The sequence below is a fragment of the Moschus berezovskii genome, chromosome 7, assembly GCF_049115385.1.
Source record: "Moschus berezovskii isolate FMDL1 chromosome 7, NW_MosBer_1.0, whole genome shotgun sequence".
In the NCBI taxonomy this organism is placed as follows: domain Eukaryota; kingdom Metazoa; phylum Chordata; class Mammalia; order Artiodactyla; family Moschidae; genus Moschus; species Moschus berezovskii.
This window is the reverse complement of record NC_142466.1, coordinates 118,242,368-118,263,856: the sequence shown is the minus strand read 5'-3', so window position 1 is coordinate 118,263,856 and position 21,489 is coordinate 118,242,368. Positions and strand designations below refer to the sequence as shown.

The 21,489-nt window shown below is 59.0% G+C and overlaps 1 protein-coding gene across 1 annotated transcript; it reads left to right on the top strand.

The window, feature by feature from the left end:
- The first annotated feature begins 9,151 nt into the window (after positions 1-9,151).
- Positions 9,152-21,224, top strand: COLEC11 (collectin subfamily member 11). Its single transcript, XM_088837792.1, has 7 exons — positions 9,152-9,220; positions 9,427-9,511; positions 13,145-13,291; positions 15,750-15,821; positions 18,207-18,260; positions 20,225-20,320; positions 20,506-21,224. Exons 1-7 carry the CDS (start codon positions 9,152-9,154, stop codon positions 20,895-20,897), a joined length of 915 nt encoding a protein of 304 aa, XP_088693918.1. The 3' UTR covers positions 20,898-21,224.
- Positions 21,225-21,489: the final 265 nt, after the last annotated feature.

Sequence of the window (21,489 nt, the reverse complement as noted above, 5' to 3'; positions counted from 1 at the left end):
ACTGATTTCCTGTAGGATGGACTGGTTGGATCTCCTTGCAGTCCAAGGGACTCTCAAGAGTCTTCTCCAACACCACAGTTCAAAAGCATCAATTCTTTGGCACTCGGACTTTTTTATGGTCCAACTCATATACATGACTACTGGAAAAACCATAGCTTTGATTATATGGACTTTTGTCGGTAAAGTAATGTCTCTGCTTTTTAATACGCTGTCTAGGTTGGTCAGAGCTTTTCTTCCAAGGAGCAAGCGTGTTTTAAGTGTCAGAGAAATAGATCTTGCTAAACACCCTGGTATTCTCCTGACACAGTTGTTTCTAGCTAGAGAGGATATTCTCATGTACGCTTTTGAATAAAACAATCTGAACGTGGCCTGCATCCCACAAACACCAAGAAGCCAGTGTCCATCAACCTGAGCACAGCGATCTGCCGCTAGAGTGGCGGTTCCCTCTCCCCGCCTCAGCCCTCCTGTTGAGATGCCTTCTCATCGATGGAAGGAGATAACGGAGAAGCCACAGATGCTGTAGCAGCATAATGTACATGCATCCGGGAGTGCTGGTGTTGACTAAGGGCTTCCCTGGTGGCTCAGCAGTAAAGAGTCCACCTGCAATGCAGGAAACCAGGGTTTGATCCCTGGGTCAGGAAGAGCCCCTTGAGGAGGAAAAGGCAACCCACTTCCAGTACTCTTGCCTGGAGAGCCCCATGGACAGAGGAGCCTGGTGGGCTACAGTCCGTGGGGTCACAAAGAGTCGGACACAACTGAACAACTAAACAAGCAAAACAAAGTGTTGAGTAAAGCAGGTAAGACTACGCAGTGTGAACCAGGATCCCATGACTGAGAACCGGGCGCCTAGCCCTGCGCTGCCCAGGAATCTGCTGAGCCGACTTCAGGGCAGGGGGAGTGGGCGGGCTCACAGGTGTGGGGACTGGCCCCTCTGCAGGAGACGGGGCTGGGGCAGGCGCCAGAGACGGGTCAGGACGCCGTCGTGTGGAAGGGCGGCTCTCCAGTGTCTGGTTTTTGACGATGAATGCGCCTTTGTGTGTATTGAACCTTAGTTATAAAGAACCAGAAGACGAGAATCTGTAGTAGCACCTCCCAGGATGGTCACCGTTGTCACCGTGGGCAAAGGGGACGTCTGGGCGGAGGTTGAAGTTGGCACCCTAATGAGAGAGGGAGGGAGGGACGCCCCAGAACCAGGGGAGCGGCCCCAGGCAGGCGGCCTGCGCGCTGTCACTCACTGTCGGGTTTTCACTGTTTATTCCTCCCCCACTCCAGGAGTCAGCGTCCTGCCAGCCTCACCATGATGCGGGCTCTGGCTCTGATGGGTCTGGCCTTCCTGTGTGTGTTCCGGGCTGGGGCCACTCAGCAGACGGTGGATGATGCCTGCTCCGTGCAGATCCTCGTCCCCGGCCTCAAAGGTACGGTCCCCAGGCCCCCGGGCCATGCTGCCCACGTGGCGGCCATGGGCGGGCAGGTAACCTGGGAAACGCAACCAGGAGCAGGTTCTAAAGAATGCTTTACACAGACACCAATCATTGTAGGAAGAGTCAGCAATTTTAAACGGTCCCTTCCGAATCCTGATGAAAATATACAAATGCACAGAAGCTGGAAAAAAGCTGGAAGGAGACCCACTGCCGTATCAGCAGCCGCGCTTCTGACCAGAGTCCAGGAGGGCGCGGCCCACCTGTCTATAGCTCAGCCTCGTCCACAGATTGAATACAAAACAGGGGCAGCGTCTAGAGTCAGGTGTCTGGGTTTACAAGTGCATCTCGAGGGCACGCCTGAGAAGATGCTGCTTCCATCTGCTTCGGGACCATTTCTGCTGCATCCAGATGAGGTGTCTCTGACCGCGTGCCCCACAGGCCCCGCAAGGCTTTCTCCCCCACCGGCAGCCACGCCAGGGACCGGTCGCTTCCTTCAGCAGGGGTCTCTCAGCACCTAACACCGCACTGCGGGCAGTGATGAGCCACTGAACCGCCAGGTGAAGGCCAGTCCGCAGAGAGCTGACCGGCTGTCCCCCCGCCCTTCCCACAGGCTGGGCCGATGCAGTGAGCAAGCGTGATGCAAGGGGGTGTGTCAGTGAATCCGCCGGGACCCTGCTTGCCAAGGCTCACCCGCCAGCAGGCAGGCAGACAGGCTCCATGCGGCGGCGTGGGATGTCTGGGGCTGTGGGCAACACACTGTCACTCAGTGTGTGGTCTGGATCCCAGATCTCAGGGGCAGCCTCGTCTCACTCGTGTAGTTTCACGCTAGTCTGTCGATATCAAACCGGCAATTCCAGTGGAGAAACTTCCTAGTATGTTTACGAAAGCCCTTGGAATCCTGGCAGCTGGTTCTTTCTAGATATCCGGCTTTGCTAAGGGATAACTGGCAAACAGAAGCTGCCACAGCTATTCGGGGCGAGCTTCTTGATGCTCGACTCTGCAGACTCCTTGTGAACCGGCTGCAGAGTCACGCTGACGGACCCACCTGCACCTTGCCTGGTTACTCTCTGTGGCATGTTCTGACTCAGAACTGCGGGGCCGTGTGAGAGCCTTCTGGGCTGAGAAGGTGCTGACCGGAAGCGAGGGGGGATTCAGTATTCTGGGCTTTACAGGGTGGGGCGCGGGGAAGGGTGGAGGAGAGACGCTCAGGTCTATGTACCCCCTGCAGAGCAAGCTCAGCATCACGGCAGTGCCGCCTCCCCAGACCTGGGCCCCTGCGGTGGGGGAGTGGGGGAGCAGGGGGCAGCTGCACTCAGCTGGTCCTCACTGCCTGGATCCCCGGCTCACAGCTCCGTCTCTGACCTCGCAGGCACTCAGGGACGTTCCCCGGCTGCAGAGAGCAGGAGGCCCCGGGAGCAGAGAGAGGCCCTTCTGAGCCCAGGCCCTTCCATGAGGCTCAGGATCGTGGTGGGGCTGGGACTTCTCCAGCGCTTCGTGTGCAGAGCGTCGGTGTCACACCCAGCTTCAGGGCACAGGGGACACCCTGCCGTCCCCTGCCCTCTCCAAGTGACTTCCCGACCACTGGGTGCTCCGGCCGCACAGGGAGCCAGGGAGGGGACAAGGGCTCCGCTGGCCACGCCTGCCCGGAACGTGCCCACAAGAGGCTGTGAAAGGTCTGATGACCGCAAGTGTGGCAGGAACGGCCTTGGCCAGTGGGGGTGGAAGGAAAAACACAATACGGGGCCTGCTGTTAAGAGAGGAGCTGCGTGGCCTCCATTTGTCCATTAGACAAACGCCGGGCCAGGCTCAGCCCACGAGGATGAGCTGGTGCCCGCCTCCTTAGAGACGGAGCCTGGAGGCACAGAGGGTCTTGAACGCTGCTGCCTCTGCAGTCCCGTGCGGACGCTTCCTCCACCAAGTCACAGGGGCTTCAGGTCCTTCTCAGCACAACTCCAGGCGGCTTTCCCCCGTCTGGCGCTGTGCTCGAGGTAAGGTCCGTTTGCAGACCCAAAAATAGCAGGCTCTCTTTGCATTCAGAGAGAGCGAGAGCCCTTTCCATCACGGCTGGAAAAATGGGGCTGCACGGAGGAGGACACTAGTGTGTATTAGCAAGCCTGCCATTCAGAGATTTTAAAATGGCGTCGTTACTCTGAAGGTTTTATCCAATTGATTGGTTCAATTCAGTTCAGTTCAGTCGCTCAGTTGTGTCCGACTCTTTGCAACCCCATGAACTGCAGCACGCCAGGCCTCCCTCTCCATCACCAACTCCGCTTACCCAGACTCATCTCCATTGAACTGGTGAGACCATTCAACCATCTCACCCTCTGTCGTCCCCTTCTCCTCTTGCCCCCAATCCCTCCCAGCATCAGGGTCTTTTCCAGTGAGTCAGCTCTTGGCATCAGGTGGCCAAAGTATTGGAGTTTCGGCTTCAACATCAGTCCTTCCAATAAACATCCAGGACTGGTCTCCTTCAGGATGGACTGGTTGGATCTCCTTGCAGTCCAAGGGATTCTCAAGAGTCTTCTCCAGCACCACAGTTCAAAAGCATCAATTCTTTGGCGCTTAGCTTTCTTTATAGTCCAACTCTCACATCCATACATGACCACTGGGAAAAAACTGATTGGAGGAAGGTTGATAAAACCAGTTAGGTTACTCACACGCGCACTTGGGAATTTCGCTCTTCTGAAACGTTGCTCCGGCCTGTAACCTCTCCTGCAGTCTCCCGGCCCCTTCCTTCTGTTGCTGGGGCACCTCTGCCCAGTGCTTGGTCAACCGGTAGACTCGGCATTTGCAGTGGGTGTGGTGAGAGCCGAGCCACTCTGGTCCTCCCCCAGCGGCTGCGGACTCAGCCCGTCGACGCGCGCCCTGCATCCAATGACGGGCGCGCCTTCCGGCCCCGGTAGAGGGTCTCCCTGAGTGCGGTCTAGGCGGGGGAGCTGGCGCACGGTCGGGGTGGTGCGCAGGCGCGGGCCGAGCCGGATGCACAGGACACGCGGGCTTCCCTTCGTTGAGGCCGGAGGACGTATGCACACGGCCGCGGGAAATGAGCAAGACAGCGGAGCGTCAGCCTCAGCTGGTGGGGACACTACGAATACCCGTCATTCAGAACCTGACGTAGCAAGTCGGCCCCAGATCAGCGCCCGACAGAGACCCGGCTGTGGGGAAAGGCTCCTGTGCTCCCGGGCGTGTGCACGTTGTCGGATGCGTGTAACGTGTGTGCGCGGGAAGGGTCAGGAAGTCCCCAGCGAGCACCCCCAAGCCCTGCATGAGCGCAGGCTTTCTGCCCCCAGACAGCAGACAGCATGAATTCAAGCCCTGCAGAACACCAACAGGGCTGGGAAACCGCCTGTGTTCCTGGAAGCGCCTCTAGGGCGTCTGCAAGGAAGCGGTCAAGGTCACAGGACAGGTGGCCAGGAGCTTTCCTGCCAGCTGAGTCTCAGGGTCTGGGCTGCCTCCCAGGGTGGGTGGGGGGGGGTGAGTCTTTCCAGCGACCCCCAGCACACCATGTGCACACAGGTCATCCCCTTCTCGTCAGAGATGAGGGAGCCAGGTGGGACAGTCTACATGGCCCAGGATGGGGAGGCCCGCAGACTCCCGGTTCTGGACGCCCCACAGCAGGATCTCGAGGAAGGCTGGGGCTCCGTCCAGCGCTGGGGGAGGCTTAAAGGGCCTGGAGCCAGAGAGTCACGGGTCAGAGACACAGAGCCTCGGGAGAAGGGCGAGGAGAGAAATCCCTCGGAGGAGGGAGGTGGGAAGGGGGTTCAGGACCAGGGTGGGGGTGACACGTGTGTACCCGTGGCTGCGTCACGTGATGTATGGCAGAGATCACCACCGTATTGTAAAGTAATTACCCTACAATTGAATTAATTAGAAGAAAGGAAAGAAGCCCCATGGGTCCCGCTCCTCAGGAAGCCTTAACTGTGTCGGCCACGTCTTATTCCTGTTCCTGTCTCAGCGAGGAGAGTCCGGGGACACGAGGTGATGTTTGGGGCTCTTCAGGCTCTTGCTGACCTTGGATCCTTACTCCCAATCCCTGCTGGATCCTTGGAGACGGGCCTGTGGAAGTGGATGGATGCAGGGCAGGGGGCGGCGCGACAGGGCGCGGTCCTGACGGCTTTCCCCGAGGAGGCGCTTGGACGCCTGTCCTCTCCCCGGGCTTGGCGGTCCCGGGAAGTGTGGCCTGTCTCTGGCCTGAGTCTTCATCCGTGAAGTGGACATGGTTCCCGCATCCCATGGGGGAGCGGGGGGCGGGGGCGAGGCAGTGATGCTGTGGAGATGAGTGAAGTGGTGTGTGAGCTCTCGGAGTCCATCTCAACCGACGCAGGAAAACCTGCTGGGTTGCTGGTGCGACTCTTCCAGGATTGCTGAGGCCCCGTGAGGTCCGAGCTCCGAGGTGCTCTCAGAGACGCGGAGACACTCTCCTCACTGCCCTCCGCGTGCAGCGGGTGCCCTGGTGGGCGCTTCCCTCCCGCAGCCCAGCGGCGGGGCGTCTGGCCTGAGCGCCAGCTGCTCCGGGCTCCCCTCCCGCCGGCCCAGACCCCCGGCTCGCCGCTCCTCACCCGCTGGTCCCCTCCCCTCACCCCCGCCTGGGTGCATCCACCTGCTTCAGCAGGTCTCCGTCAGAAGCCGCGTCATCGGGGAGGCCCCTTCTGGTCTCTGTCTAAATTACGGCCTTTTGTTGAAAACCGCCTCATTTTATTCTCGTAGCCCATGTCGCTGTTGGGGATTCTACGTCCGTCTAATTCCCATTCACGTGCACGCAGGCTTTAAAGGTTCCTTTTGCTTGTGTTGCTTGCAGAATTTTCTCTTTACTCCGGACGTCCCGTGTGTCACTCGAGCACGTCTGAGTTGTTTCCCCCATTTTTTTCTGCTGCTGCTCCGTGGGCGCTCGCATCACACCCTTCGTGACTTTCCCCAGAGCCTTCACAGCTATGTTTCCCTTTTCTGAAATTCCTGTGTGGTGGGTGTGGGGATTTGTGGATTTTTCTTCAATTCCCGAGTCGATAACTTCAAAACCGAAACTAAGCTTTCCAGCCCTCCTCCAAGTCCTCCTGTGTAATCTCTTGTTCGTAAACCAGCCTTGTCATCGGCTGTTCTGCTGCTCAGCCTGTCTATGTGCGTGCTAAGTCGCTCAGTCGTGTCCGACTCTTTGCGACCCCCGTGGCCGGTAGCCCTCCAGGCTCCTCTGTCCATGGGGTTCTCCAGGCAAGAGTACTGGAGTGGGTTGCCATGCCTCCTCCAGGGCATCTTCCCCACCCAGGGATGGGAGCCACGCCTTCCGCACTGGCAGGCAGGTTCTTTGCCACAGTGTTACCTGAGCAGCCCTGTCTCTAGAGGCGCTGGTTTGGAAACTCCTTTGGGGCAGGAGAGCCCTAGTTGGTGCTCCTTCGCTGCCGTTTGCTCCTGTTCCCTCTCATCGTTGCGGGGATCCTCCGGGTCTCATTTCAAAGCAGGTTCTGGCTGCCCCCGAGTCCTGCCTCCTAGGTGTTCCCGCTCTATCCCGACGCCGGCGGCCCCGCAGTGTCTGCCGATTCCTGGCGGCAACAGATGAGTCTGTTAGCCGGCGCTTCATGCCAGACTGTCAGTGCTTCTCCCGGTACCGTTTCCTTCCTCTTTGAAGAAAGGAAGAAAGCGAAGTCGCTCAGTCGTGTCTGACTCTTTGCGACCCCATGGACTGTAGCCTACCAGGCTCCTCCATCCATGGAATTTTCCAGGCAAGAGTCCTGGAGTGGGTTGCCATTCCTTTTTAAAAGATAAGAAAGAATCCCGAGAACTACCCGGCGAGTCAAGGGGTGTGTGTGCTGCCCGTGTAGGTCGCCCTGAGTAGTGGCTCCCGGAGCCGCCAGGGCTGTGCTGGGGGGCGGTGACACCCCCTGCCTTCCAGGTCTCCTTGGCGCTCACTTTGCTCGTCTCTTTGTTAAATGCCTCCCCACCCAGACAGTTCGGGCCAGATGATCGGTTTCGGGCATGTCACTGGGGAGTCGGTAATCTCAGAGAAGCCGGCCACCCAGGGAAGGTGCACGGGGAGCGTTCACGTAGGACGGAAGTGCACTTGAACTTGTGCTCACCTGGGAAGGCGCGTCAGCCACAGCCACTCCCGGGAGCGGGCGCAGCAGGAAGCCGCGTGAGGCGTGATGACGGTGGTGAGGACAGGCCCCCCGTCTCCAGAGGAGGGAGGCCCACCTTGCGGGGGTGGGGTGGTGGTAAAGGGCAGCCTCCTGGAGGGTCCGATGATGAGATGAAACCCCTCCAGGTGGGTTGACGGTCGTGGCCGACTAGGTGGAAGCAGCCGTGTGAGAAAGACCTGGGCTCTGGGCACAGGCTTGAGGGGCTTAGAGACGGGACGTTATTTTTAGGGACATTTGGCTGTCGGTGGTTTTGAATCTCCAACCAAGGGAGGTGTCCTAACGGGCTCTGTGTTTTAGGAAGGTTGTTCTGGTGTGGACTGGAGCGGGGACCAGGGCGGGCAGGGGGAGGCCTGGATGTTCTGTCAGGACTCCGCCCTCTCTCCCACCACACCCTGACCTGCTCTGGCAGGATTCTCTACAACCTGTCCCCTGTCCCGAGCCTCGTGAGGGCAGGCTCGTGGTCCTTGCGCCCCCAGAGCTGCAGAGACACGGCCGGGCGTGGGGGCTGCAGAGGGAGACCGGCGGAGCTGGCTGGCCTATGGAGAGTTGGCAGATACTCACTCAGTTGCGTCCCAATCTTTGGCTCAGATGGTAAAGAGTCTGCTTGCAATGCGGGAGACCCAGGTTCAATCCCTAGACCGGGAAGATTTCCTGGAGAAGGAAATGGCACCCCACTCCAGTATCCTTGTCTGGAAAATCCCATGGATGGAGGAGCCTGGTCAGCTACAGTCCATGGGGTCACAAAGGGTGGGACTTGACTGAGCGACTTCTGTCTCTCTTTGTGACCCATGGACTGTAGCCCACCAGGCTTGAAGAGGGCAATGGAAAACCAGAAACAACTCGGGGCCTGGGGCTTGGTGTTTGGGAGAGTCGATGTCGCAATAGCAGGGAAGTCCACAGAGGAGACTCCCTTCTGGGGAAAACCCTGCGGTCGATTTGGGACGTGCCAAGTATGCAGTCGGAAAAGGCAATGGCAAGCCACTCCAGTACTCTTGCCTAGAAAATCCCATGGATGGAGGAGCCTGGTGGGCTGCAGTCCGTGGGGTCGCTAAGGGTCAGACACGACTGAGCGACTTCACTTTCACTTTTCACTTTTATGCATTGAACAAGGAAATGGCAACCCATTCCAGTATTCTTGCCTGGAGGATCCCAGGGATGGGGGAGCCTGGTGGGCTGCCGTCTATGGGGTCGCACAGAGTCGGACACGACTGAAGCGACTTAGCAGCAGCAGCAGCAGCAAGTATTCGGTACCCAGGAGACTCAACAGACAGCCCATTTCCCCATTTCGGTTTTGAACAAAATAAACAAAGCAGAGCCCAGTGGAAAGAATGGGTGCCAGCCCTGAGGGTTGGCTGGAGAGGGGCGGGCGCATTGCTGCAGGGAGAGGGTGGGCGAGGACACAGAGTCCTGAGAGCAGACCAGGGAGGAAGACCGGCTGGGAGGGGGTCGGGAAGCGGGGGTGAAGCCCCTGGGGGCTGGGCAGGAGGGAGGTCAGGGCCCCGGCTGGAGGCACAGATGTGGAGCTGGTTGTCACCTTGGCACAGAGGCCAGGGCCCAGCACTCGGCTGAGGTCTTAATGGCCTGTGGCTTCTTCCACAGGGGATGCTGGTGAGAAGGGGGACAAAGGCGCCCCAGGACGGCCCGGAAGAGTCGGCCCCACGGGAGAGAAAGGTATGTGCCACCCCTGGGCCCTGCATGCGCTGCTGGGGGAGGAGCGGGTGGGGAGGTGTGAGTGAGCAGGTCACAGGGCGCTCTTTAAACGGTGCTCCCGGGTCCTGCCTGCCTGGAGCCTCCTGGAGGCGCACGTCACGGGACGGCTCAGGGCGCGGGGCTCAGCTCTGGCTGGCCCTCACGCGCCGGTGACCGTTACACACAAGCACACTCACGAGGGCGTGCAGGCAGGGATGGAGGCAGTCACGTCGGTGTGCAGGGGAGAGCGGGCACAGATCTGCATGGGCCATGGTGGGGGTCACTCAGTGGCCTCCCATTTATGGCTGATGGACCCTAGTCACTGTTTTGGGGGTTCTGAAACCCGAGAACGGAAGTCCCTTTGAACCTGTTCCCTCATTAGTAAATCGGCGTCGTGTAGCCTGCTTCCTGGGCTGGTGCTGAGGTTCCCAGGGAAGCAGCCATACGGCGCTCAGTGAGGTAGCAAACGTCCCCTCTAGGGTTCACTAACTGCTGCTGCTTTGAAACTTGGGAAGTCCCTAAAGGCGGCGGGTCGAGTGCTCTGTCAACGTGGGGATGCTATCCTGTGAGAACACGCTCTGTGGTGCTCCAGCCCATCCCAGTCACGCGCAGAACACTGGTCCAGTGGAGGCGGTACCCACACAGGGAAGGGCCATCATGGCTGTCAGCCCACGCCCTGGTTTCTCATTGTTTCGAGGTGTGATGTACCCACCGTCTCCGTTTGGGACGTACCATCCACGACTTTGGCCCGTGAAACCCTGGTCCCACTCAAGACCGAGAGCATTTCTGTCACCACCACCCCTCCATCAAGCCCAGGAGCTGGTTTTTATTTAGTCTCCCTTTACTTGGAACAAATTAATCAAAAATAAACCAACTGCTCCTGGCTCAAAGTTCAAAATGTATATTCCCAGGGACTAGCCTCCCTCCTTCCCCACCAGCCACCCTCCCCACTGGGCATCTGTCAGGGTTCTGCATCTTCATAGAGATATTTTGGAATGGCCAAGTGAGCTCTGCTCTTTCCTGCTTCTGTAGGAGCAGTTGCACAATGTATGTACTGTCGTGTGTTTTGTTCTTTCCGTGTACTTGGAGATCCGTCCACAGGAGGACATGCCGGTTTGCCTGCTTCCTCCTGACGACGTGGTGTCCGTGCTTTAGCTGGCTGGTCTCCTATTACTGCAGGTTTGCAGTTTCCTAGGGCCTTGCTGCAGTGAGTCATCTTTAAATGTCATTCTTAATGTGCATGAGTGGAGCTTGAAGATAAATTCCAGGCATGTAATTGTAGATCGAAATGCTGGTGTCTTTGAAATATGGATGGATATGGCCGTTCAAAAGGGTCAAATCTGTCCACCCTTTCTTTCTTATTGAATCAAAAGAAGGCCATCCGCCATCACCCTCACCGCCTCAGAGAGCTTCCAGCCTGGCAGCAGTGAGAGGCTACATCAGTGTGCTTTTTAAAAAGACGTGTTTACTTATCTGGCCGCGTCAGGCCTCCGCTGGGACACGCGGGAGCTTTCGTTGCAGCGTGCGGACTCTCTAGTTTCCGCCCACGGGCTTAGTTGCCCTGAGGCATGCGGGATCCTAGGTGTCCAACCAGGAACTTTTTTGTTAGTTGCTGAGAAAGTGTGAGGGATTCTCTCCAGATGTCCAGAATGCCCCACAGGCTTCCAGTCTCCCTGGTTTTGCATCGTTTTCCCCGTGGGACCCCTTCCTTCCTTTCTCCTCTGGCTCCTGACTGGAGTCTTCCATCCCATCAAGGACCTGGCCCTTGGAAGGCCCTCAGTCAGTTGTCTGGGAAACATCTGGAAGGAATGCCTCTGAAATCTGTGGGTGGCCTGAGGGCCAGGATGACTGCGCGGGGACCCCCTCCCCAGGTTTGGGGGGTGGTCTGTGGCCGAGGCACCTGGCCACGCTGGGCTGGATTCCCTTGCTGCCCACCGAGCAGATGCTCTGCCCTGAGATGCTCCTCCAACCAGGAGGACCAGCTGGGTTTACGCAGTTTCAGCTTTGGTTTGGGGGGCGGCCGAGGTGGGCAAGACTGTCGGCTGGCGCCGGGGGGTTGGGGTGGGTGGGACCGCGGCATCCTGCCCCTGGCACAGTTTCCACAGAGGGCCGGCTGTGTTGACGTGGGGCTGCTGCAGGACGGGGGCCTCCTGCTTTGGCTGGCATGCCATGTGTTGGGGGGGGGTCTCTGGTCACACATGGAGCAGCCCCCCTGCTGGGAACTCAAAGCAGATGCAGCAGAAAGTGCCTGCAAGCTGCAGGCTGGCTTTTCTGGAAGAACAAAGACGGCCCATGCACGGCAGACCCCCCCCCCACCGCTGTCGGGGTCCTTCATTGGAATGCAAGTCCTGCCCGCACTTCCCGCCTGAGCGCCGTGTGCACTCAGCACGAGCTGCGCTTGCTGACACCACCTGCTAAACGCGTGTCATCTCAAGCCCCCAGACATGCAGCTAAGAGGCCGCCCGCAGGGCCCCCGAGCGCAGGGGCTGAGGCCCCTCCCAGCCCAGAAGGGTGGAGGGCGATCCCGACCCTGATGGGCTTTCTGGGAGCTGGAACGCGTGCATCATCCCCGTTAAAAATCGCTGAGGAAGCGGGCTGCCAAGTGCTCCTTTTGCCCTGTCTCCTCTTCAAAGGACGGAGTGAGATCTTCATTAAAATTAATGAGAATCACCAGCCCGCTGCGAGCACCGTCCCTCGTGCGTGTCCAGGGGACAAATGTGCGCAGTGCCCGTCTCATTAGCGGAGGGGACAGGCTTCCTGGGAGCCGCCGCCACCAGCTCCGGAGGCATGGAAGGACAGGATCTGACCGTGTCCGGTGTGTTCCCGGCCCTCCCCCACCTCCAGAGCGGGGCAGTTTGCTTCTTGTCCTAGGGGACTCCGGAGGAGGCAGGACGAAGGCAGTGGGCTCTTGTTGCATCCAGTCCCTGCCGGGCTGGCAGTCCCCCAGCCTTTCTGCTGCTTCTGGTTGACCGCGGGTCGCCCTCAAGCACAGAGCGTGCAGGTTACGTCAGGGGACCCAGTGGTTCTCGCCTCTTTCTTCTCCAGCAAACCCCACAGACAGAATATTCCATGAGGGGCGGCAGCCCACACCCAAAGGTCTTGTGTGCGTGGGGTCACACTGCAGCACCTGCGGCTCCTGCCCCCAGGTTCCAGCCCAAGTGCAGCGAGGACGACAGGGCTGCAGGGTGCGTGTTTATGTGTGCATGTCTGAATGCTGTTCATGCGTGTGTGCATGTCTGAGTGTCGACGTGTGCACGCGTGTATCAGGCACACTCACGCACTGGCATGTATACGTGCACATTTGCATGAATGCATGTGCGTGCACACATGTAACAGGCACACACGTGTAATATAGATGTGTGTACACGCACGTGTGTGCACACGAGTTGCCCAGCACCAACACTGCCCGCAGCAGCACCCACAGGTGGTGGCTGTCGTCACTCTGCCCTCGGGGGGCCTGATGTGTGGGAACCGTGCAGGACAGTGTGCTCGTTGTGCTGGCCAGGGTGACCGCTCACTTGGGGCCCAGCTTCCCCCAGGGCCTGGCCTTCTGCACAGAGGCAAGAGGCCACCAGGCTGGGAGCAGGCCAGGGCCTGCTCCAGTTTTGGGGCCGTGGAGTCACTCCAGGATGTGTTAAAATGTAGATTCGGGTGTGTGAGCTGGTGGGCCCAAGGCTCTTTGTGTGTGTGTGGGTCCAGGTGGGGTCAAATGACAGGGGGAGTTCAGCCAGGGCCAGGGCCCAAGTTCTGAGCGCCCCGCACACGGCTCCTCAGGGGCAGGTGGGCAGCGCCATGTGCCCAGCGTCTCAGACCACAAGGAGGATGTCATTATCACACTGTTTGGAGAGAGTCGACTTTGAGGGCCCAGATGCTGGGCTGGCTGACCTCCAGCCTTGGCCTACACAGGTGGCCTCCTGCACCTCCAGCCTTCTCACGCCCCCAAAACCTCAGGGGTCCCCAAGCCTGGTTCTGGGACCAGGATGCAGACCAGCATCGGCATCACCTGGGAGCTTGTGGGGACACCCCTCCCAGACCTGTGGAGTCCCCCCTGCGGTGGGTCCAGCCATGCGTGTTGACAAACCCCCCCAGGGCCTCTCCCCGGGTCTGCAGACCCGCAGCGCCTTCGCTCCCCGTGGAGCATGGGCTCTAGGCCCGCCTCCATCCTCTGCCCCATGAGCCACTAGTGTCCGACTGTCCGATTGTCCTATCTGTACCTGGTTTCTCAGAGCTCCCTACAGCAGGGACCACACTCCTCCAAGGGCAGGAGCTGGACACAGACATGCTGAGCATAGGTGCCCCGTGTCACTGGCAACCTTGAATCAGTGGTGAAGTTTGGCTGTGCAGTTCACAGATGGGCTGAACGCCAGGGCTCTGCAATCATCCTCAGGTTATGACTTATTTACAACAGCAGGATGTGTGCTAAACCCTGACTGCGTCCTTCAGCAGATGAACTGAATCATTACTTGATCGACTGCTAAGCTGGGAGGTTTTGTGTGGGGGGGGGGGAAGCGGGGGAGGAAGCACTTCACCAGATTGTTCCTGATGGAGGTGCTTCCCCTCCAGGCCCTCCCGCTAGCCTCCCACCCTCTCCTGTCTGCTTGAAGCGGCAGGGGCTGTCTCGGGGGAGCAGAGGGGTGGGCAGGTGCTGTTCTGAGCGCCCCGCTGCAGGAGTCTCAGGGAGAAGTGAACCTCAGGTTGTAGGAGGCCCGTACTCTGTCCTTACCTTTTCTAGTTGGAATCTTCTTAGCAAACAGCAGACCAGGTGACCGGCCCACGCTCACACCCGACCTACCCCAATGTGACCCAGGCTCCTGTGCGGTGGTGGGTCTTCTGAGTGAGACGGCACGTTCCCCAGGCAGCAGGTCACTCCCCAGGCTCCAGTGGGACCTCAGTGGAGTCCTCATGCTGGGAACCATCCGCCCAGCTCCTCACTGTAGGTGCAAGTCCCTCGACTGTGTCTCTGCAGCTGTGGTTGGGTGGGTGGTCTCTAAGACCTCCAGCTGCTCTGGGCATGGGTCTTCACAGGGCTGTCGGTGGAGCCCAAGTTTAATCTAATTTAGCGGATCTGCACGTCCCCTAAGGAGGCCATGGCAAGTGTCCCAGCGGACCCTGCTGGTCAGTGAAGAAACAGCGTGAAAACCAGCCCAACCACCCCAGGAGGCCCCCATGCCTCTCCTGTTACAACACTCATTACCGAGGTCAGAGCTGCCTCCTCCAGCAAACGCTGAGCTCTGTTGCTCTTGAGTCTCCAGCGTCACGCAGGGCACGTGGTGTCTGAGGCAGAAGCTTGCCTCGTGGCTGGACCAGGGACCTAAACCCGGGAACCTGGTCTGTGCAATGAACCCCTCCTGTAATAAATACGAGAGTGTCTGTGCACATGCTCTGCCCCCAACCCCTCCTCCTTGTGCAGACCTAAGCCAGCTCTGGTTAGACTGGGGGGCATGTTGGATGGGTGGCTCTGGGTGGCATGTTTCCATCTCCACCGCGGTTCAGCTCAGCCTGTGTTCTGTCCTGTGACCTTGACCTGGTCTGAGCTGGGGCGATGTCACAGAGCTAGGACTTGCCTGCCGGCTGGAGCTCGGCCTGTGGCCTGGTTGAGTGGACATCAGGGTGGGCGCCGAGGCCTTCGCCGTTCCGTAGCGTGCGAGACTTCAGTTCAGTTGAGTTGCTCAGTCGTGACCAACTCTTTGCAACCCCATGGACTGCAGCACGCCAGGCCTCCCTGTCCATCACCAACTCCCCGAGTCCACCGAAGCTCACGTCCATTAAGTCAGTGACGCCATCCAGCCATCTCATTCTCTGTCGTCCCCGTCTCCTCCTGCCCCCAATCCCTCCCAGCATCAGGGTCTTTTCCAGTGAGTCAGCTCTCCGCATCAGGTGGCCAAAGTATTGGAATTTCAGCCTCAGCATCAGTCCTTCCAATGAACACCCAGAACTGATCTCCTTTAGGATTGACTGGTTGGATCTCCTTGCAGTCCAAGGGACTCTCAAGAGTCTTCTACAACACCGCAGTTCAAAAGCATCAGTTCTTCGGCGATCAGCTTTCTTCACAGTCCAACTCTCACATCCATACATGACCACAGGAAAAACCATAGCCTTGACTAGACGGACCTTTGTTGGCAAAGTAATGTCTCTACTTTTTAATATACTATCTAGGTTGGTCGTAACTTTCCTTCCAAGGAGTAAGCGTCTTTTAATTTCATGGCTGCAATCACCATCTGCAGTGATTTTGGAGCCCAAAAAAATAAAGTCTGACACTGTTTCCACTCTTTCCCCGTCTATTTCCCTTGAGACTTAGGGGAGGGAAATACATCAGCAGTTGATGTGAGGAACCTTCAGGGATCAGTTGACCCCATGACCTTGGAGAGATTAAGAGTGGCTGTGTGTCCGGCCTCCTCGTGTGTGCGTGGCTGTGTGTGCGTGCATGTGTGCTCCGGGGGATGGTGTGCGTCCGCGTTACCTGTACGCATTACCCGTGCCTTGGCCGACCGTGATCTCGTTGTTTCCACAGGAGACGTGGGCGACAAAGGACAGAAAGGTGGCGTGGGGCGCCACGGGAAGATTGGCCCCATTGGCTCCAAAGGTATTTCACTCACACCTCTGGCTCACGTTTCCTCACAGGCTCGCCGCTGGGCGCTTGGAGAGCAGCTGGCGGGCGTGCTTATTGTGTGTGCTTTACACATGATCGGATCTGCCCTGATATTTAGGTTTTGGGAGCAATCAGACTTGACTGGGTGCTAGCAGGCAGGGATGCCCCAACCCTGCAGGGCTCACAAGCTGCTCAGGCTCAGGGGACAATCAGGAGGCCCGTTTGAGCAGCTGAAGGACGGTGTTCTGGACACAGTGTGTGTCCACCTCCAGCTCGGTGGCTCAGACTTCCTGGGACTGGGGACCAGCTCCCCATGAGCACAGGGGAGGCAGCATCAGTTCCCATGTCATCCTGTTTGACCCGCACGACCCTGGAGGATGGGGTTGGACGATGAGGTCCAGGGCAGTCAAGGGGTGGCTCAGCCTTGTGCACTGACCCCTCCACCCTCTGTCAGCGAATGATTTCTGAGCCCCTTGCTTGTCTGCACCTCTGCTGGACCCCGAGGCTCTTAATGAAGCAGGCAGGCCCCCGGTCCCATGGAAGCTCCCCACAGGTCTTGTCACCTGTGGGGTGCTGGCTGCAGGAGACAGGCTGGGAGGGCCTGGAAGGCTGCGGGGGCTTAGGGGTGAGGAAGCTTGGCTGTGGTTGACTCTGCCCAGTGGGCACCCCCTCCATCACAGTCCTGGCCAAGGAGTCCTTCCTGCCAGGGCTGGGCTGGGCCAGGGCAGGTCCCTGTGGCTCCCACCAGGAGAGCCCACCTAGACCCACTCACGACTCGAAGCCCTAGATGGGTTGACGGGGAACAGGGACTGCCCCGAAAGCGCCTCTGCCCCTGGCACGTCTGCGGGGAGCCCCTGCCCCGGGGATTCGTCACGGAGCACACAGATGTGCGTGACACAGAGCTGGCTACGACTGCTTCCAGGAAGCTTTGAACAGTGGTGGTGACACACCTGTAGCATGAAATTCATCACTTGCAGCGCACAGTTCAGTGCCACTAGGTTCCACTGCTGTGTTGTACAACCACCACCGCTACATATGTATTTCCAAAATGCTTTCATTTCTCCAGAGAGAGACTCTGTCCTCATCAAGTAGCAACTCCCCTCTCCCCTCCAGCCCCAGCAACCGCTTATCTGCATTCTGTCTGTGAACTTGCCTATTCAGGTATCTCACACACATGGAATCATACACTCTTTGTGCGTTTGTATCTTTCACTAATACGATGCTTCCGAGGTTCATATCCGCTGCAGCAGGCATCGGGACCTCTTCCCTTCATAGGCTGGACAATATTCTGTTGCATGGATGGAGCACATTGTACTTGCCCCTTCATCTGCTGAGGGTCGCTGGAGGGGTTTCTGCCTTTTAGCCATTTCGCAAAAGGCTGTGGGTGTTGCCTACAAGTAGGGGTGTGCATGCTTGTAACACACAGCACATGCTCTGGGTAAATGTCAGAGTCTCACGGGGGACAGCCTGCCCTGGGGGTACTCAGTGGGCTCAGCTTACCTGAGCTTCTGTGTCTCTGAGGCTGCCATGCTGGGCCCTTGTCAGGCTGAACCCCGAGTCATTCTCAAGTTCCTGATGCTGATAAAACAAAGACATCACTAGGGTGGAGCCTGCTGAGCTCTCTTCATCTCCATCAGACAGAACACGGGTCTCCAAGGATATGCACTTCACTGTCCCTTCACTGCCCCAGGTCAGCGGAGATACTTAGGTTCTCTCAGGGGGAAGAAAGATTATGCTTTAGGGACATCCCTGTGATTTAAAAATAAATATCCATCGTCTAATTGCAAAGCAGCTGGAAGCGCTGTCTCCATGGTTTTCTCTGACCCCCTTGTTTGATAAGTTGGGAAAGATGGAGGGTCAGAGTGGCTGAGTGGCATGTCCTGTCCATGGAAGGCTGGCGCCCAGGTGTCCATGATGGTGCCTCGCTGCCTCCCAGAGAGGGTCGGGGAGGACCAGTCTCACCTTGACTCTGTTTGGCTGGCTAACCCGTAAGGTCCATTCATCTCTGAGGTCACATGTTCTACCTGGGTTCTCTTGCTGTGATGAGGGACTCGGACAGGACTGACACTGAGCCTCAGATTTCCTGAGATGGTGGACGTTCTAGGAAACATGCTGGCTTTCCAGGATCGATGTGAAGCATGCTTGTCTGGTAACCTCTCAAGTCCTGTGCTATGTGTGTGTTCCCTGTCATGTAAGCAGAGCCTGGAGAAGCAATCGTTGACACACTGTACCTCCCTACAGTTCACTGCGGGAGGAGGGACCAGGAGAAACCCCAGGGCATTGCCCATGGAAGAATGAACGCTGTCACCTGGACAGTCTGAGCTCATGGAACACGCCCCACCCCTGCTTGGTGACTTTGGCCTTGCTTCTCTTTTGCAGGTGAAAAAGGAGATTCTGGTGACATAGGACCCCCTGGCCCTAACGGAGAACCAGGTATGCATAAAGGGTTCAAGGATTTCTTAAACGTGTTAAAACTGCACTTTTAAAAAGTATAAAGCATGACATCACGCTGCAAGGGGCTGGAAAGCAGCACAGGTACCTGCCCTCCCCTCCCTGGGTGTCGCTCCCTCTGTGGACCCCTTCAGTGTTCAGTTTCCTCCCGCCTGAATGTGTCCATGTCCTGCTTAGGGCGCGGTCTGCCTGCCGACTGCATGTGGTCCCAGCTCCTCATTCGGCTCAGACACAGGGGTCCTAACGACCCCTAAAGGGGTCCTTTCCTGATGCGTCTCTGGGGAGCCCACTTGCTCTGAGCACCTGGCTTCTCTGAAAAGCTCGTCTGTACCTTCTGGTTTTGCTCTTTCCGGAGTCCTTGCAGCCCAGCCCAGCTCGTCCCCGCCGCCCACCCCTCCTGGGGGCCGCGAGGCCCGGCTGTGGGCGGACCCTTCCTCTCTGTCAGCACCCTGTCGCCCCCACGTCCCCTGTCTCCCCGGAGGAGCCCCTCTGCTGCCCCCCTTCCTTATCCAGGCGGAGCCGCCGCCCCCACCCCGCTCCAGGGCGGCCCTCACCGTCCAGCCCGCCGCCCGGCCGGGGCCTCCAGCGCCCGCGCCAGGTTCACGCGGTCCACACACAGCCTCCCCCGGCGCCGCCGGACTGCCCCTGCCACGCCCTGCCTCGGCTCTCGCGGCCCCTCAGACCCGTTGCTGAGACCCCCTCCTGGGGGTCTGCACTGCCGGCCCTTGTCTGTCCCCCCGGTGACACAGGAGACACCTCACAGATTCTGGGTGAGGTGCGGACTGGTGTCCGCGTCCCTGGGGCGGCCCCGGTGCCGCTGAGGGGCCCGCCGGGCGGACAGCGGGCCCAGCTCGCCAGCTCGGCCCTCAGAGACCTCGAAGACCGAAGACACGTCTCAGAGAACGTTCCCTCAGAGCGAACCCACCCAGGCGCGGCGGCGCCAGGTGCCCCGGCAGGGGGGCGCCCTGTGGGTGGTGGGGGTGTCCGGGCTCTCGGTGATAAAGGGTGGCCGGGAGTCTGGACGACGGGCCAGACACCGAAGCTGACGACCAGACAGCGAAGGCGGGCTGAGCGCTCACGCGGCGGAGTCCTCAAAAACGCGGGGCGGGGCCGCGACTGGGCGGGCGGGGCCGCGGCTGGGCGGGCGGGGCCGCGGCTGGGCGGGCGGGGCCGCGGCTGGGCGGGCGGGGCCGCCGGAGGGCCGAGCCGCGGGTGGGCGGGGCCGCGGGTGGGAGGGCCGAGTCGTGAGTGGGCGGGGCATTTGGTGGGCGGGGCCACTGGTTGGTGGGCGGGGCCGCTGGAGGGCCGGGCCGCGGGTGGGTGGGGCCGCGAGTGGGTGGGCGGAGCAGAGTCGCGGGGGCGGAGCCGCTGGTGGGTGGGCGGAGCCAGCAGCCCGTCCTGATATGGAGCGGGTGCTGGAGCTAGATGTGCCTCCACGTGCGACTCACCCAGGACGCTGTGACAGCCAAGTGACATTCTGAGAAGGCTTCTTACCCCGTGGAGCTCCTCAGGGCACGAAGATTAGGGTCCTCTCAAGAGGCCGGGAGGAGACACCTAAACTGAACCATGGTGGGCCACGCATGGGTGACCGAACATCGCCCAAGGGCTCCAGCTCCACCACGCTTCTCAAATGTCTCGTCTTCTTTCCCCCGCCCCCGAAACACAGTCCAGACATCCTCCCGCGGTGACGGTCACGACCCCCACTCTCGCCCACCCCGTGTCACTTCTGCACCCCACTGATTCCTTCCCACGGTGACCAGAGCGAGACTGGGAAACTCGGACCTGACCTGGGCGCCCCTGTTGCCGCCCTCCCACTGCTCCTCGCCTTTAGGGTCAAGTCTATCACAGCCTGGACAGCCCGCGTGTCTGCGTGTCTGCTGTGTCACGTCGGTGCTTTGGGGAAGGGGCTCATCTCCTAACATGCTGGCTGTGGTCTCCATCCGCAGGCATCCCGTGCGAATGCAGCCAGCTGAGGAAGGCCATCGGGGAGATGGACAACCAGGTCACCCAGCTCACGGCGGAGCTGAAGTTCATAAAGAACGGTACGTGCTTCCGGGCACCTTCCTGCTCCCGGGCCTCCCCAAGCCCTGCCTCGGGAACTGCTGGCTGCAGGGGTGGTTTCCGTGGCCCGGCCGGGGACTCCGTGTCTGCCCCCGCTGCACGGTGCTCTGGGTCGGCGCTCCTTTCGGGGACTGCCGGCGCTCACCCTGCAGCCCTGTTGTCACAGCTGTTGCCGGGGTGCGCGAGACGGAGCAGAAGATGTACCTGCTGGTGAAGGAGGAGAAGCGCTACTTGGACGCGCAGCTGGCCTGCCAGGGCCGGGGCGGCATGCTGAGCATGCCCAAGGACGAGGCCGCCAACGCGCTTCTGGCCGCCTACATCACGCAGGCCGGCCTGGCCCGCGTCTTCATCGGCATCAACGACCTGGAGAGGGAGGGCGCGTTCGTCTACGCGGACCGCTCCCCCATGCAGACCTTCAGCAAGTGGCGCAGCGGGGAACCCAACAACGCCTACGATGAGGAGGACTGCGTGGAGCTGGTGGCCTCGGGGGGTTGGAACGACGTGGCCTGCCACCTCACCATGCACTTCCTTTGCGAGTTCGACAAGGAGCACGTGTAGGGGGCCCTGCCCGTGGCCCTTGCATCTCCAGGGTCTGAAAGGAAAAACAGTGTTTCTGGGTATTATTCCTGAAGAACTTTAAGTTTTACAACTTGTAGGCAAAATGTTTGTTATGTAATTATTACTCAGAATTGCTCTTGGCTTTGTCCAAAGTATGAAATGACTTCTATAATTATTACAACAGTTAAGTACAAACAATGGTAGTGAGGTCATAAAGGACTATATATGGAAAAGCATCCTCTTACCTTTGATCAATGCTTCTGTAAATTATATTAAAATATAAGTTCCTTTTCTATGTTAATCAAGTAGAGACAATTTTGCTTTGCTGCAAACCCAGATTTCAAGAACAAGAAAAATAAAGGCTCTGAATCTGACGATTGAATTTGGTCCTCCACGTCCTTACTAGCGGTATTCCTTGTCTATTCCTGTATCACTGTCACCCCCAAACAGCAACTTGTGACAAATCATCAGTGTCCCTGCAGGTGCTGTAGGGCAGGACTTCATGCCAGGCACGGCCAGGCTCTGCCTCACCCGCCACACTTGACCGTGAGGCCACATGGGTGGCTGGACAAGGCCTGGGTTCCTCACTGGG